Source organism: Takifugu rubripes, chromosome 1, assembly GCF_901000725.2.
Source record: "Takifugu rubripes chromosome 1, fTakRub1.2, whole genome shotgun sequence".
NCBI lineage: Eukaryota > Metazoa > Chordata > Actinopteri > Tetraodontiformes > Tetraodontidae > Takifugu > Takifugu rubripes.
In genome coordinates this window covers 7,713,664-7,731,805 of record NC_042285.1, presented here as the reverse complement: position 1 = coordinate 7,731,805, position 18,142 = coordinate 7,713,664, and the positions used below count along the sequence as shown (strand labels likewise).

The window sequence follows — 18,142 nt, the reverse complement described above, 5'->3', positions numbered from 1 at the left end:
TGTCCACTTATTAGTGAAGCTCTGATTCTGCAGAATTCCCATCGTCCACTCAGGGGGGCTGTCTCTCACAGTTTTGCAATTCTCCCAGCTCCATCATAAGGATGCTTTCCTATGCATCGCCTCACTGAATGAAATCACTGTTATGCACAACTTGCCACTAAATCTCTTTAAGAGGAAGTTAGCAGGGTTTTGCAAAATGTGGGTTCTATCCTTCTGAAAAACAGTAATGAAACATTATTTGTTTGCACAGTGCATCCCCAGCCCCCTCACGTTAAAAGTGCCCGTTTGTTTTCTCAGGTCCAGAAACATTTGTCAAAGCTATTTGACAACATAGCTGAGATGCGATTTGAGACAGACGAAGAGGGGAATCCTTCCAAGACTGGTCTGGGGATGTACAGCAAAGAGGAAGAGTATGTTCCATTTAGCCATTGCTGTGAATGCACCGGACAGGTAAGTGAGCTTGTGATCTTTAAGGGGCATATTCACTTCTTTAGAGTACAGATTGAGCTCGTAGTGACCCCAATTGGAGGTCAACTATAAAAATAAAAAAAAGATCTTAATTTAAATGGTTCTAAAAGGATTTGTAAATTAAATCCTAGCAACCTAATTAATTAATATCAATAGTTTGATTGTGTAATGTCTCACATAATTGAGCTTGCTGTAAATATTTAGCGTAGGGACACAAAAAAAAAAAATTCTCAAAATGGCGCTGTCTCAGGCGGCAGCCAGTAGTAGCAGCTCCCTAAACTTAATTGTTCTTTGTTAAACTTTCGTAGTGTTTTCTATACTTGTTTACATTCTTTTCTATTTGGATTTTCTTTCTTTCTTTCCATTTTCAACTGGAGTATTCAGACACCATGTTTTGGAGGCTCGAATACTTTTTTCTCTGTTTTGCGGTGCTTGGGTTATTCGCGGCCCCCATCAGCTGTGCCGAGAAGCGGAGCGGTATTGTCTATACACGCGACCAGCTGATGGCTCTAAGACCACCATCCTTCGTGGTCGGAGAGAAGCCCCAAATCCCTAAGGAGGTGAGGAGGAAACAACGAGGGACTAAGGCTGGAGTTAAACAGAGGATGAAGAGGCGACGTTTTAAACCCTGCGTCCCCGTGGTCATAACGGGGAATGTCAGGTCCCTGGCAAATAAGATGGACGAGCTGGAGGCGCTCACACGGACCCAGCGGGAGTACAGAGAGGCCAGTATCATGTGTTTCACGGAGACATGGCTCCATGGACTGATACCGGACTCTAATGTGACGATCGCTGGTTTCACCACTGCGAGCGGACCGAGACACCACCGCGGCCGGTAAGAAGAAAGGAGGGGGACTTGCTGTGTTCATTTGCAACAGGTGGTGCAGCCCGGAGCATATTCACGCGTGTGCAGTCCCGACGTGGAACTTATTGCTCTCGGACTCCGTCCATACTATTTGCCACGGGAGTTTACTAACGTCATCGCCATCACCGTTTATATTCCTCCGACCGGTAAAGCGGACTCGGCCTGTGACGTCATCCACTCTGTCACAGCTGACCTGCAGACTAAACATCCCGGAGCCTTTATCCTCATCACAGGTGACTTCAATCATGCCTCCCTTAAGTCCACTCTCCCTACATTCCACCAGTATGTCCAGTGCAGCACGAGAGACAGGAAGACTTTGGATCTACTGTATGCTAATATCACCAATGCATACACCTCCACTGCACTCCCTCCGCTAGGCAAGTCTGACCACAATCTCGTGCTGCTCTCCCCATCATACACACCTGTGGTTCAGCAGCAACCAGTCACTGTGAGGACTGTTATGAAATGGTCTGATGGTGCCATGGACTGTCTGCGGGATGCCCTGGAGACCACCAACTGGTCTGCTCTCTGTGAACCACATGGTGAGGACCTGGATGGACTGACAGACTGTGTTTCCGACTACATCAAGTTCTGCACTGAGAACTCCGTCCCCACCAAGAAAGTACGCTGTTACCCAAACAACAAACCATGGGTGACAAGTGACCTGAAGGCCCTTTTGAATAAGAAGAAGAGGGCCTTCACTGCTGGGGACCCGGCTGAGCGCAGGAGTGTACAGAAGGAACTGAAACGCAGTCTGAAGGAGAGCAAGGACGCCTACAGGAAGAAGCTGGAGGAGAGACTGGAGAGGAACCAGACCAGGGATGTTTGGAGTGGGATGAGGACGATCACTGGCTTCCAGAAGAAAGGAATACGCTCAGCTGATGGGAACGTGGACCAAGCTAATGAGTTGAACCAGTTTTTCAACAGGTTTGACTCTAGCTCCCCCTCCCCCAGCTGTCCCAATATTCCTCTGGATAACAATGGGTCCCCTTCACACCTCCCAGAGCCCCTAACACCTCTGCCAACTTCTTCCCCCTCCCCCCTGCTGACACCCTACATGGATCCCAGCATGTCACCCATCCCCCCGACAGGACTGTCCTTCACGTCTGGCCAGGTGAAGAGAGAGCTGGAGAGGCTCAACCAGAGAAAGGCTGCCGGACCGGACGGCATCAGCCCACGAGTGCTGAGGAACTGCTCCAGGCAGCTGTGTGGAATACTGCAGCACCTGTTCAACCAGAGCCTTCATCTTCAGAGGATCCCAGTGCTTTGGAAGACATCCTGCCTGGTCCCGGTGCCAAAGAAGACCCATCCTGTGGCACCGAGTGACTACAGGCCAATAACACTGACCTCCCACATTATGAAGGTCATGGAGCGGCTGGTGCTGTCACACCTCAGACCTCTGGTGAGCCCCTTTCAGGACCCTCTGCAGTTTGCCTATCAGCCCAAGGTGGGGGTTGATGACGCAGTGATATACCTGCTGCAGAGGGCTTACTCCTCCTTGGACAGACTAAACACCACAGTGCGGGTCATGTTCTTCGACTTCTCTTCTGCCTTCAATACCATCCAGCCAAGACTGCTGAGGGCGAAGTTGGAGAAGATGCAGATGGATGCTCCCCTTGTTTCTTGGATCGAGGACTACCTGACAGGTCGGCCACAGTTTGTGAGACTGCGGAGCTGTGTGTTTGACCCCCTGATGAGCAACACAGGAGCTCCTCAAGGAACTGTGCTCTCCCCATTCCTGTTCACCACCTACACAGCCGACTTCCAGTACCACTCTGAGACATGTCATCTCCAGAAGTACTCGGATGACACAGTCATAGTCGGGTGTGTGGAGAATGGACAGGAGGATGAATACAGGGACCTTGTGGAGAGTTTTGTCAGGTGGAGCAGGGAGAACCTTCTGCAGCTCAACGTGACCAAGACGAAGGAGATGGTGGTGGATTTCAGAAAAAGCAAGTCCCCACCCTCCCCAGTCTGCATTAGTGGGAAAGAAGTGGAACTAGTCCCATCTTACAGGTTCCTGGGTGTTCAGCTGGACAATAAACTGGAGTGGTCCACAAACACCGATGCTGTCTACAAGAAGGCCATGAGCAGACTCTACTTCCTCAGGAGACTCAGGTCCTTCAGTGTTTGCAGCAGGATGCTCCAGATGTTCTACCAGTCTGTCATGGCTAGCACCATCTTCTTTGCTGCAGTGTGCTGGGGTGCAGGCATTAAAGCTAAGGATGCCAACAGACTCAACAAACTCATCAAAAAGGCAGGGTCTGTTGTTGGCTGTAGACTTGATAACTTGGACGAGGTGGTGAGGGACAGGATGGTGTTGAAACTGCGGACAATCATGGACAGTCCCTCCCACCCCCTCCATAACACAGTGGACAAACTGAGGAGCAGCTTCAGCAACAGACTCCTGCAGCCTCGCTGCTCCAAGGAACGGTACAGGAAGTCATTCCTGCCGTCCGCCATCAGACTATATAACTCATCCAAACCCAGCCAATAACAACAACTGTGTAATGTTCATGTTGTAATTTTATTTCTAATTTATTCTATATTTATGTATATATGCTTATAATATGTATATATTATATTATGTATATATTATATATATGCTTATAATATATGCTGTATATATGCTTATAACATTCTAATCTTATCTGTATTTATTTTTTTCTGTCTCTTTACTCTGCATACGCTGCTACTATAATTCAATTTCCCCACGGGGATGAATAAAGTTAATCTTAATCTTAATCTTAATTCAATGCAAAAATGACACATGCCTTGTGTCTAAACGAATCTGACAGCTATATAAGGCAATTCTCAATAATTTTCACCGTCCAATAATCATATCAACAAATTAAATTGAAATTCTGTTACCGCCCAGGATTTTGAAAATCTAAGTCTACAAATTCATTCATTTTCCATTATATTCCATAATATTAGCCAGACTCCTTTTTTTACTTTTACCCTTATTAATAACCTCATTAGCGTCTGTTGATAAGGGAACCCATTCATGCTCATATCTATATAGTCCATCCGTCCGTCCATCCATCCATCCATCCATCCATCCATCCATCCATCCATCCTCTACCGCTTATCCGGGGTTGGGTCGCGGGGGCAGCAGCCTAAGCAGAGAGGCCCAGACTTCCCTCTCCCCAGCTACTTCTTCCAGCTTGTCCGGGGGGATCCCCAGGCGTTCCCACACCAGTCGAGAGACATAGTCTCTCCATCGTGTCCTGGGTCTTCCCGGGGGCCTCCTACTGGAGGGACATGCCCTGAACACCTCACCAAGGAGGCGTCCAGGGGGCATCCTAACTAGATGCCCAAGCCACCTCATCTGGCTCCTCTCAACGCGTAGGAGCAGCGGCTCCACTCCAAGCTCCTCCCGGATGGCAGAGCTTCTCATCCTATCTCTAAGGAAGAGCCCAGCCACCCTATGGAGGAAGCTCATTTCGGCCGCTTGTACCCGTGATCTTGTTCTTTCGTTCATTACCCAAAGCTCGTGAGGGTAGAAACGACGATCGACCGGTAAATCGAGAGCTTCGCCTTTTGGCTCAGCTCTCTCTTCACCACAACGGACCGGTGCAGAGTCCGCATTACTGCCGACGCCACACCGATCCGCCTGTCGAGCTCCTGCTCTATTCTTCCCTCACACGTGAAAAAGACCCCGAGGTACTTGAACTCCTCCACTTGGGGCAGGATCTCCTCCTTGACCCGGAGAAGGCACTCCACCTTTTTCCGGTTGAGAACCATGGCCTCAGATTTGGAGGTGCTGATTTTCATCCCAGCCGCTTCACACGCGGCGGTGAACCAATCCAGTGATCGTTGGAGGTCACGGGCCGATGATGCCAACAGGACCACATCATCTGCAAAAAGCAGAGACCCGATCTTGAGGTCACCAAACCGGACCCCCTCAACACCATGACTGCACCTAGAAATTCTGTCCATAAAGGTTATGAACAGAATCGGTGACAAAGGGCAGCCCTGGCGAAGACCAACCCTCACTGGAAATGAGTTCGACTTACTGCCAGCAATGCGGACCAAACTCTGACACCGATCATACAGGGAGTGGACGGCCTGTATCAGGGGGCCCGACACCCCATACTCTCGGAGGACCCCCCGAGGGACACGGTCGAATGCCTTCTCCAAGTCCACAAAACACATATGGACTGGTTGGGCAAATTCCCAACCTCGAAGACCCTGCTGAGGTTGTAGGCTGGTCCACCGTTCCACGCCCAGGACGAAAACCACATTGCTCCTCCTGAATCCGAGGTTCGACTATCTGGTGGAACCTCCTCTCTAGTACCCCTGAATAGACCTTAGCAGGGAGGCTGAGGAGTGTGTCCCCCTATAGTTGGAACACACCCTCCGGTCCCCCTTCTTAAAAAGAGGGACTACCACCCCAGTCTGCCAATCCAGCGGCACCGCCCCGATGTCCTTGCGATGTTGCAGAGTCAAGTCAACCACAACAGCCCTACAACATCCAGAGCCTTAAGAAACTCTGGGTGAATCTCATCCACCCCCGGGGCCTTGCCACCGAGGACTTTTTTGACTACCTCGGCAACTTCAGCCCCGGAGATCCAAGAGCCTGTCCCCAGGTCCCCATGCCCTTCTCCCTCACTGGAAGGCGCGTTGGTGGAATTAAGGAGGTCTTTGAAGTATTCTTTCCACCGATCCACAACATTCCGAATTGGGGTCAGCAGCATACCATCGCCACTATACACAGTGTTGACAGTGCACTGCTTCCCCTTCCTCAGACGCCGGATGGTGGTCCAGAACCTTTTTAGAAGCCGTCCGGAACCTTTTTGAAGCCGTCCAGAACCTTTTCGAAGCCGTCCGGAAGTCGTTCTCGATGGCCTCACCGAACTTTTCCCATGCCTGGGTCTTTGCCTCGGCAACCGGCCTCAGGAGTCCCACAAACCAGTAAGGCCCGATACGACTCCTTCTTCAGCCTGACGGCATCCCTCACCGCTGGTGGACATCAGCGGGTTCAGGCATTGCCACCACGACAAGCACCAACCACCTTGCGGCCACAGCACCGGTCAGCCGCCTCAACAATGGAGGCACGGAACATGGTCCACTCTGACTCAATGTCCCCCGCCTCCCCCGGCATATGGTCAAAGCTCTTCTGGAGGTGTGAGTTTAAGCTCCTTCTGACAGGAGACTCTGCCAGGCATTCCCAGCAGACCCCCACAATACGGGTCTGTCTGGCATCCTTCCACACCATCGGAGCCAACTCACCACCAGTTGGTGATCAGCTGACAGCTCTGCCCCTCTCTTTACCCAAGTGTCCAGAACATGCGGCCACAAATCTGATGACACGGCCACAAAGTCGATCATCGATCTGTGGCCTAAGGCATCCTGGTGCCAAGTGCACATGTGGACTCCTTTATGCCTCAACAAGGTGTTTGTTATGGACAATCTGAGACGAGCACAGAAGTCCAATAACAAAACACCACTTGGGTTCAGATCAGGGGGGCCGTTCTTCCCAATCACACCTCTCCAGGTCTCACTGTCGTTGCCAATGTGAGCATTGAAGTCACCAAGGAGGACGAGGGAGCCCCCAGAAGGAGCACTCTCCAGCACTCCCTCTAAGGACTCCAAAAAGGGTGGATACGCTGAACTGCTGTTTGGGCCATAGGCACAAACAACAGTCAGGATCCGTACCCCCACCCGAAGGCGAAGGAAGGCTACCCTCTCATCCACCGGAGTAAACTCCAATATACAGCCACTGAGCTGGGAAGCAACGAGAATTGCCACCCCTACCCATTGCCTCTCACCATTGGCAACTCCAGAGTGGTAGAGAGTCCAACCCCTCTCGAGAAGACTGGTTCCAGAGCCCTTGCTATGCGTCGAGGTGAGGCCGACTATATCCAGTCGGAACTTCTCAACCTCACGCACCAGCTCAGGCTCCTTTCCCATTAGAGAGGTGACATTCCATGTCCCTAGAGCCAGTTTCTGCAGCCGGGGATCAGACCGCCAAGGTCTCTGCCTTTAGCCGCTACCCAATACACAATGCACCCGACCTCCTTAGCCCCTCCTGCAGGTGGTGAGCCCACGGGAAGGCCATGTTGCCTCTTCGGGCTGTGCCCGGCCGGACTCCATGGGCAAAGGTCCGGCCACCAGGCGCACGCCAACGTACCCTGCCCCCAGGCCTGGCTCCAGGAGGGGGCCCTGGTGACCCGCATCCGGGCAAGGGAAACTTAGAACCAATGTTGTTAATTGTCATTAGGGGGTCCTGGGCTATGCTTTGACTGGTCCCTCACCTAGGACCTGTTTGCCATGGGTGGCCCTACCAGGGGCGTAAAGCCCCAGACAACGGAGCTCCTAGGGTCATTGGGACACGCAAACCCCTCCACCACAATAAGGTGGTAGCCCAGGAGAGGATCTATATAGTCCTGTTTTTCATTTGTATTCTGAGGCTCATCTTTATGTGTGTTGTGTTTTTACGTGTGTAAGGTGGAGGTGTGGTTGACCCGTCTTCTGGACACCATGCGCTCCACAGTGCGAGATGAGATGACCGAGGCAGTCCTAGCTTATGAAGACAAACCCAGGGAACAGTGGCTGTTTGACTATCCAGCTCAGGTAAACTGACTCAGCTATTATGAATTTAACTAGCAACACTGGGACGGTCTCATCCCCAGCCATTACAGAGAATGGAGCCAGTATTGCAGACATTCTTTCATGAAAATGCAAAGTTTAGTGCCTCACTTCAGTGTGAGTGCTTACAAGGGCATGAATTTGATCAGAAATTGCAACAAAAATGACTGAATCAACGTTATCGGGTTTGCCAATTTTTTAAAGGACTCACACATGATGAAACATCTGAAAAACAGAGTCTAATGTTCTCACTACTTAAATATTTGGGGAATTCTCTCAGGATTTAATTATTCTTCTGTTTTCCAGGTCTTTTTGATTTCCTTAATTATTCCCTTCCCAGAATCATAGATATATAAAGGAGCAGCCCCTTCCCCTAAACATCAATTAATGAGTCTAAATCATGACCAACAACTTAACTGATAGATTGCCATAAACTGGTCTTTCTGCTATAAATGAGGCCAAACATTTATAAGGAAATTATATGTACAAAGCAGACAAAAGTCAAGAATTAGAGTGCTATGCAGTTGTTACCCAGTGTGGAGCTATGAAGCAGAATGGGAAGGAGATCGGTAGTCACGCTGCTTCTACATCCTGATCACGCTTGAAAAGTTACAGATTGCAGTCTTCTGCCTATTCCTTTACTCTCATTGGATGACACGTTTCCAGATGATTGCAATTAGAACATCCTCTATGTCATTATCTCAGGTGCTAGTTTGAAGTTTTCCTAAATTCTGTCAAATGTGGTCTTTGGTTGTTTAAAGATATTTCAAAATGAACTATCAGCAGAACAAATGCGCATGCTGGAATTGATATTAAATGTGAGAGCAGTGTAAGAATCAGTATTCTGCCTGTGTACGCTCAGAGTTTCCACTGCAGCAGCTCATTCAAAATCAACTACCGGTACTGCCCAGCAGACATACTCTGCCAGTGGAGGAGAACTTGCAGGAACAGATGAGTGCAGGGATTTCTTTGAGATTGCTGAATAGTCCTGGTGAAAACAGTGATTTCACAAATATTTATCATGGATAAATTCACCTCACTAGAGTCATACTATTGCTGCTCAGAGCTCTGTTAAACTAAAAAATTGTAAAACATGCATGTAACGAAACTCAAATATTACTTTAATATTCAGTTAATTCCAAGTAGCCTTAAGGCCTTCCACAGGTAGGATCCAACCGAACAAACAGGGAATTACTTTAACTTGCATTTAGTGCTTTCAAAAAATGTAAAACATTTAATCAGATTAATCAAAGGATTGCTGTGGACTACTTTAATTTTCATGATTAAATATTAATTGCATTGTATTTTGCATAAGCAGACAGACTCTAGGAATAAGAAAGGGTGATTTGTCACAATCTGGGTGACACATTAGCAGAAGTGCTAGCAGAAACCTGACAAAAACATGCTTCGCGTTAATGTTTTATTTACGCTAGAAATGCCTCAGTGAAAAGAAAACACCTTCCTGCAGAGTGTGTATAGTACTGTATGATGGTTGACTGTTCCATCATGGGGTTTTTTGGAACAGTTTCTTCTGCCTCTCACTACTAGACCAAATGCCTATTTGCACATGCGTCATGGTTACTCTCCTTGGACAAATTGCCCAAAATGTGTTACCAGGGCTGGCCAGTCATTCTCCTCTACAGATCGGTTATTTTAACTTTTTTAACCAGATGAACCATAATGATGGATTAATCCATAATGATGGATTAATCTTTTATTACATTAATTGTGACAAACCTTATTACATTTAAATAATTTAAAAACAACAGCACAGTCAACAAAGAAATTAGAAAAATAAATCATGTTGAGATAGTCCTGTAATTTCCCAGAACACTGATGTTATTGGTCAACTTGAACTTGACTGAACTTAAACACCTTTCTGCAATCTGCTGAGATTAGAGTACTTTGATTATTGAATTGTTCCATTTTTTGTCTCTGATAATCTTTTACAGTTGTCCAGACAGAGAGTGACAGATTCAAATAGTGTGACATAAATACATAATAAGGTTCAGTTTGCAGTTCTCCTTTGTTTGTCCCTTCTCAAATGTGTGCATTACAAACTGCAATCAAAACACATTTCTTCTATGAGTCCCTGTACATTTGTGGTCCAATAATGTGACAAAATTGAACATCTATCATTAAATACAATATCTGAATGGAAAGAGTCTGAATAATCATTTGTAAGTCAATTGAAGTAATTTTCTGTAGTGGTTTGGAGGGCATATTCAGTCTTGAATCATATCTGATGGGTGTGACAGGTAGAGATGGAAAGAGAGAGGATATCCTTTCTGATAAGAATAATATGTCTCTGAAAAATATCAGCTGGGTGTTTTCCTTCAAGGAAAAAATACATAAATGACAATATTCTTAAAATTCTATGGTTATTAAATACCAAACAACCCTGAAATGCAATAATTTTGGAAGTGACAGAGAAGCCCCCCCCTTCCCGAGGTTTGTTGCATAAACATGTAGCAACAATTCAGGACCTAGTTTATTTCCTTTACATTTACATTATTCTGATTGGTTGTTTCTAGTAAGAGCCTGACTATGTAATTTTTCATCTGTTGCTCCAGGTGGCACTGACGTGCACTCAGATATGGTGGACTTCCGATGTAAATATTGCCTTTACCCGCATGGAAGAGGGCTATGATAATGCTCTCAAGGAGTACTATAGGAAACAGGTGTCCCAGCTTAACACCCTCATCTCCATGCTGATTGGACAGCTCACACAGGGTGATCGGCAAAAGATCATGACCATCTGCACCATTGACGTCCATGCCAGAGACATCATAGCGAAGATGATCGCTCAGAAGGTGAACCATATTAGCTTGATGACATGGTGAGGCACACTTCATTTTATTCACATGCTGACTCTACGCAGTGAATACGCTTAATACAATGGAGAATAGTAGGTCATTATAGTAATCAGAAAGTGGAAAAGCATTGATTACTCATGGCTGTAATTTATTGCACCTTAGGTGGAGAATTCTCAAGCATTTCTGTGGCTCTCTCAGCTGAGACACCGATGGGATGACAAGAAGAAACACTGTTTTGCCAACATTTGTGATGCACAATTCCTCTACTCCTATGAGTACCTGGGAAACACACCACGATTAGTCATCACTCCTCTCACAGACAGGTTTGTAGACTTCATCTTCTGAAGGCTAAACTAGACTTCATCCTCCAAATGCCATGAATTACTGCTAATGTATCTCAAACACATTTTTAAAAACAACATTTAGCAATCCTCTACGTCATAAAAAGCAAAACTTTCAAAACAGTGCAGACACTTTGCCTCAAGCTTGTTTGTTCACATGTACAGGTCTATATGGGATTTTTGATACATTTCAAAATAGACAAAGATGCTGCTTCCCAGAACTCTTGGGCAGTTTGCGGCATTTGCCTGTGTGGTTTTCCGAACTGACCAATGTTCCCTTTGAAGCCTGAACAAACAAAACCAATGGGCTTTGATGGGCTGATCAGCAGCAATGCAGCAAGACCTCACCATCTGGTGCATGCCCTTGCTGTGACACGCACAGTTTGCAACTGGCTTTCATTTCCACAATGAATGGTGTACCAATGCACTGGGTGATAAATCCTTTAATCCTTGACTTTTGAAAACGGCCCAAAACATCTTTTTTTTAATCACCCCCAACTTATTTGCAGCTACAAAAAGTTCAATGATTTATGTTGTAAATGCATTTTAAAACACCATAGCTGCAAATGAAATGACATTAAAAGAAGAATGAAGCAAAATGTAAAAAAACAAAACACTGGGATTTATGTTTTTCTTCTGTTTTAGTCACAATTTGGAAAAGATTTACAAATAACACAAACAAAAGATACAATCTACATTAACTATTCCAGAATATCTGCTGGACAAACCACTTCTCATCTTAATTGTAGGCCTGATGGAAGCTCTGATCATTTTAAGGAATCATCCTCAAATTATTTAAACTAATTTGAACTTTATTGTTCTGAGCTCTGCTAAGGCTACACAATTTTCATATAGACACAAAACAGCAGTGTGGTGACATTCTAGACTTTTTTATATTACATTACCCTATAATTATTTTTTTTAAACACATTTCTCAGCATCAACTTACCAACCCGACACCATAGTTACAACATTGGAGCTGAATTGCAGTAGTTATTGAGGAGTTTTCTCTCCCACCCATTTTGTACTTATACAAGCCACACCTGTCTATAAGCCGCATGGAAACATGGAAGAACGTGGAAGAACTCAGACACAGACTTCTGCCAGCTACTTTATTAAACACTGAAAGGAAGACACGTCAATGAAGGGAGGTCTTCAATCACACACATAACCTGGCTTATGGTGTGCAGGTGCAAATAGTAATTAAAACAGTAATTAAATACATCAACAACCAGAACTCAATAAATAGAACACTAACATTGAAAGTTGCAAAAGATAACATTTACAACGAACAAAAACAAGGGTAACACCAACCTGAACCCACAGACACACTGCCACAGAGCCTGCTGGGAAATTCCCACACTGACCTTCCCCAACACGCTACACTACCTTTGCTTTACTTTTCAAACAGTGCCTGTGACGCGGCAGTAACACAGCAGCAATACAGCAGTAACACAGCACTAACAGGGCTGGTTAAAAAAACATACCGGTAAAAGTCACTCAGACGCGGCAGTAACATAACATAACAGCAACACGGTAGCACAGCACCAACAGGGCTGGTTAAAAAAACATACCGGTAAAATTTCTTCTTGCATTTTCCATGATGAGGGTCTGTTTATGATAATTTTATTCATACACAAAGCGCAAAGTTACGTTAAACTTGCGTCTTCCTTGACACATATATTCCACCTGTCTCTCTTACCTTTTCTGTTCGAGCGCCCCTAGCGGCCGATCCTGTTAAGGATCAGAGGATATTATTCGTGCAAAGTTGAAGTTGTGCTATGTTGTTCCTATCACCATTCCTTTACTATTGTAGGTCAAAAAGCAATTGCTAATGGCTCTATAACTATAGCTGGGCTGGCGAGTACCGTATTTTCACGACCATAAGGCGCACTGTATTAAAAGGCGCAGTCTCAGTTATGGGTGCTATTTCTGTATTTAAAACATACATAAGGCGCACCGTATTATTAATATAAAATGACAACGGAAGTAAAACAGTGAGTTTCGACACATTTATTGAACAAAATATTCATTCTTCCGCCACAAAACCATCAAAGTTTTCATCTTCTGTATCTGAACTAAACAGCTGCACTATTTCAATGTCCAACATCCCGAATTCCTCTCTTCATCTGAATCGGACTCACCGACCGGTTCCGGTTCAGCGTTGATTTTGTGAAAGCTCTTACAATCCATGAAGACGGTATCATAGCCCAGGCGTCTACAATCCACCCACATATGGTGGCATAACTTGCCCGCCGCTGCCTCATAGTCTTTTTGAAGGAGTGTTCGCCTTCCATCATCCAGCGCTCTGTCCGTTTCCGTGGCAGCCGAGAACCACGGTGAACGACCACTTCTCGTGCCCCTTTGTGCATATCGCCACCGTGCTGGTCCCTTTTTCTCCACTTTGTGGGTCAAAGGGATGTCAAAAGTCAGAGGGATCTCATCCATGTTGGTGATGTGGCTGGGCGCGGTTATCTTGTCACGGCAGTAGGTGCGGAAGATGGCCACCCTCTCCTGGTAATCCGCGGGCAGCTGCTGCGCAACAGTTGTCCTCGCGCATATATTATTACATATTCGATGTCCTGCAGTTTAAAGTAAGCCTCATTCGTACGCGTCTCGCTTGACCGGCGCCATTTTAGGGGATCCTTACGCGTAGGTGTGCCGCTCATCGATTGGCGAAGCGTTTACCGTAGTGCACCCACCAAAGGCGCACAGCAGATTTTGGAACTCAGTCCACACACAAGGCACACCATATTATAAGGCGCACCGTCGATTTTTGAGAAAATCTCAGTGTTTTAGGTGCGCCTTATAGTCGTGAAAATACGATACTTTTAACGTCCACTTCAAGTAGGATAATTGGGCGATAAAAAGCACGTAATTCTAAATATTTTACTTTGTTGGAGATAACTATAATATATCTAAGTACATAGATTTTGGAGTTCATTCTCTTCAATATTTTTGTTGAATACGAACATCTTTTTTTTTTTTATAAAACTGTACACAGAATCCATAAGTCTCTGGACTTTTACCTGACTGGAGTGAGGATATTGCTATATGACTTTCTGTTACTGTATCAGGGCCTTCCAAGTTTTAAGCTAATTCATCTGTTAGTTGGAGATCTGTAAGCCATCTAAAATAAATTTTAGTAATTATTTGATCCTTGTATTGTTTGTTAATGTTATAAATGTAATCTTCATCAAATATTGCAGAAATAAAATCTTTATGGAGAGAATTTTCAAGACTTAAGATTCATGATGTACTTTATTCATCCCCGTAGGGAAATTAAATTGTAGTAGCAGCCTAAAGTGGATTAATATAACTGTAGTGTAGGTTTTGTATTTACAAAGTATAGAAATAGAATAAATAAATACAAATAAGATTAGAACGTTATAAGCATATATACAGCATATATATATATATATATTTTTTTTTTTTTTTTAAATCTCTTCCTCGCCCTCCTGGGGTGCCTCCTTCCTTCAGACTCGGGTCCTCTACCAGAGGCCTGGGAGTCTGAGGGTTCTGCGCAGGATCTTAGCTGTTCCTAGGACTTTGCTCTTCTGGACAGAGATCTCTGGTGCGGTTCCTGGTATCTGTTGGAGCCATCTACTCAGGTTGGGTGTTACTGCCCCTAGTGTCCCGATCGTCTTCTTGCTGTATTCTTGGAGGCTTGTTGTTTCCTCCTGGACAGTAGTTCGGACACTTACTAGTCCTCGGCCCCCTTCCTTTCGCTTTGTGTACAGACTCAGGACACTGGACTTAGGATGAAACCCTCCGTGCATGGTGAGGAGCTTCCTTGTCTTGATGTCAGTGGCTTGTATCTCTTCCAGTGGCCAGGGTATTATGCCAGCAGGGTATCTGATTACTGGCAGGGCGTAGGTGTTTATGGCCTGGATCTTTTCAGGACCTGTCTTAACCTCTGCAGGTATTTGGCTGTGGTTGACCTCCTAGCTGCCTCCTCATGGTTACCATTTGCCTGTGGGATCCCCAGGTATTTGTAACTGTCCTGCACATCTGTGATGTTCCCTTCAGGTAGTTCAACCCCGTCAGTTGCGATCACCTTTCCCCTTCTAGATATCGTCCGCCCACATTTGTCTAGCCCGAATGACATCCCGATGTCTTTGCTGTAGATCGATGTCACGCTCGTCCTTGGCATACAGCTTGATGTTGTCCATGTAGAGGAGGTGGCTGACAGTTGTTCCACTTCGGAACTGGTACCCATAGCCACTCTTGGTGATGATCTGGCTGAGGGGGTTTAGGCCTATGCAGAACAGCAGGGGGGACAGAGCATCTCCTTGATATATGCCACATCTGATGCTCACCTGCGCAATTGGCTTTGAGTTGGCCTCCAGAGTCGTGTTCCACAGCTTCATGGAGTTCTGGATGAACTCTCTTAGTGTCCTGTTGATGTTATACAGCTTTAAGCACTCTAGTATCCATGTGTGCGGCATTGAGTCATAGGCTTTCTTGTAATCAATCCAGGCAGTGCACAGGCTGGTGTGCCGCATCCTACAATCCAGTCTTATCGGGCCCTGGTGCTGTCCAGCTCTTCATTTTGGACACTCTTGTTTGGATGTCTGCTAAGGTGATGACTACTGGGTCTTGTTCTGGGAGTTGGCTGTAGGTCTTGCAGCAATTGGGCATTAGTGTTATGCGTTGCCTCTTTCTCCCAGATACTCTTCCAGTATTGTTACGTCTCAGTCCTGGGGGGGTCTGTTGTCATCCTGTTGCCCTGCCATTGAGAGTAGACCTTTGCTGGGGTAGTGGAGAACACCCTTTTTATTCTCCTTTCCTCTACTTCTCTTGTTTACCGCTTTAGTCGGGTAGCCAGGGCTGTGAGCCTTTGCTTAGCAGTCTCCAGTGCCTCAGGTATGGACAGTTTGTTGTACTTCTTGGGCCGCTCTGTCCTTAGATTCACGCCTCTACTCAGCTCTGTTAGGAGGCTGACTTCTCTCCGTGTTGCCATGATTTTTGCCTCTAGCCGTCTCCTCCATGGGGCCATTTGCTCCTTATGGCTATTCCTGCTCTTCATCTTATATATATATGTGTGTGTGTGTGTATGTATGTGCGTGTGTGTATATATGTGTGTGTGTGTGTGTGTGTGTGTATATATATATATGTGTGTGTGTGTGTATATATATATATACACGTGTGTATATATGTATGTATGTGTATATATATGTGTATGCATGTATATATATGTGTGTGTATATGTATATATACACACACACACATACACATCTAATATATATACGCATATATACATAAATATAGAATAAAATAGAAATAAAATTACAACATAAACATTAGACAATTATTGTTATTGACTGGGTTTGGATGAATTATAGAGTATGATGGCGGACAGCAGGAATGACTTCCTGTACCGTTCCTTAGAGCAGCGAGGCTGCTGGAGTCTGTTGCTAAAGCTGCTTCTCAGTTTGTCCACTGTGTTATGGAGGGGGTGGGAGGGATTGTCCACCACTTCCCTCACCACCTCGTCCAAGTTTTCAAGTTTACAGCCAACAACAGACCTTGCCTTTTTAATGAGTTTGTTGAGTCTGTTGGCATCCTTTGCTTTATTGCCTGCACCCCAGCACACTACAGCAAAGAAGATGGTGCTAGCCGTGACAGACTGATAAAACATGTGGAGCATCCTGCTGCAAACACTGAAGGACCTGAGTCTGCTCATGGCCTTCTTGTAGACAGCATCGGTGTTTGTGGACCACTCCAGTTTATTGTCCAGCTGAACACCCAGGAACCTGTAAGATGGGACTATTTCCACATCTTTCCCACTAATGCAGACTGGGGAGGGTGAGGACTTGCTTTTACTGAAATCCACCACCATCTCCTTTGTCTTGGTCACGTTGAGCTGCAGAAGGTTCTCCCTGCTCCACCTAACAAAACTCTCCACAAGGTCCCTGTATTCATCCTCTTGTCCATTCTCCACACATCCGACTATGACTGTCATCCGAGTACTTCTGGAGGTGACATGTCTCAGAGTGGTACTGGAAGTCAGCTGCGTAGGTGGTGAACAGAAAGGGGGACAGCACAGTTCCCTGGGGAGCCCCTGTGTTGCTCATCAGGGGGTCAAACACACAGCTCCGCAGTCTCACAAACTGTGGTCGACCTGTCAGGTAGTCCTCGATCCAAGAAATAAGGGAAGCATCCATCTGCATGTTCTCCAACTTAGCCCCCAGCAGTCTTGGCTTGATGGTGTTGAAGGCAGAAGAGAAGTCAAAGAACATGACCCACACTGTGGTGTTTAGTCTGTCCAAGGAGGAGTAAGCCCTCTGTAGCAAGTATATCACTGTGTCATCAACCCCCACCTTGGGTTGATAGGCAAACTGCAGAGGGTCTTGAAAGGGGCTCACCAGAGGTCTGAGGTGTGTCAGCACCAACCGCTCCATGACCTTCATAATGTGGGAGGTCAGTGCTATTGGCCTGTAATCACTCGGTGCCACAGGATGGGTCTTCTTCGGCACCGGCACCAGGCAGGATGTCTTCCAAAGCACTGGGATCCTCTGAAGATGAAGGCTCTGGTTGAACAGGTGCTGCAGTATTCCACACAGCTGCCTGGAGCAGTTCTTCAGCACTTGTAGGCTGATGCAGTCCGGTCCGGCATTCAAATTCAAATTCAAACAGTATGTCTCACATGCCTAAAGAAATTATGTTCCTTAATCTATAGAAATAGAACCAGTATATTCAAGGGGTTATTATTTGTTCAATAGATAGTCCAGGTTCCTCAGAGTTGTACAGTATGTTGAATGTTTTTACTCATATGTATATTTAGTAAGCAGTCAACACAAATTAATAATGATTGATGATTTTACGGCTGTTTCTCATGAGTCACTTTTTAAAATTCCTTTGCACCCTTTATGTAACAGAATTTTTCATTATTCCCATCCAGCACATCCTTATTCCACTTTCTGTTTTGGCCATGGGAAAATCTATACTGTAAAACCGGTTGGCACTGGTATCCACATGAAAACATGTTTGCAGATGGGACCGTTTTTCTTCCCCAAGCTTCCTCTGTTCTTGTGTTTTCTAACACTATTCCCTTC

At 45.8% G+C, this 18,142-nt stretch overlaps 1 protein-coding gene across 4 annotated transcripts in view; it reads left to right on the top strand.

Annotated features, from left to right (window-relative positions):
- dnah9 (dynein, axonemal, heavy chain 9) overlaps window positions 1–18,142 on the top strand; it is a 169,766-nt gene that overhangs the window by 40,082 nt on the left and 111,542 nt on the right. For all 4 annotated transcript variants that reach the window (XM_029831089.1, XM_029831015.1, XM_029831053.1 and 1 more), the window contains exons 29-32: window positions 298–450; window positions 7,787–7,912; window positions 10,501–10,740; window positions 10,906–11,066. In XM_029831089.1, the coding sequence (XP_029686949.1) occupies window positions 298–450; window positions 7,787–7,912; window positions 10,501–10,740; window positions 10,906–11,066 (680 nt within the window). The remainder of the gene's footprint in view (window positions 1–297; window positions 451–7,786; window positions 7,913–10,500; window positions 10,741–10,905; window positions 11,067–18,142) is intronic.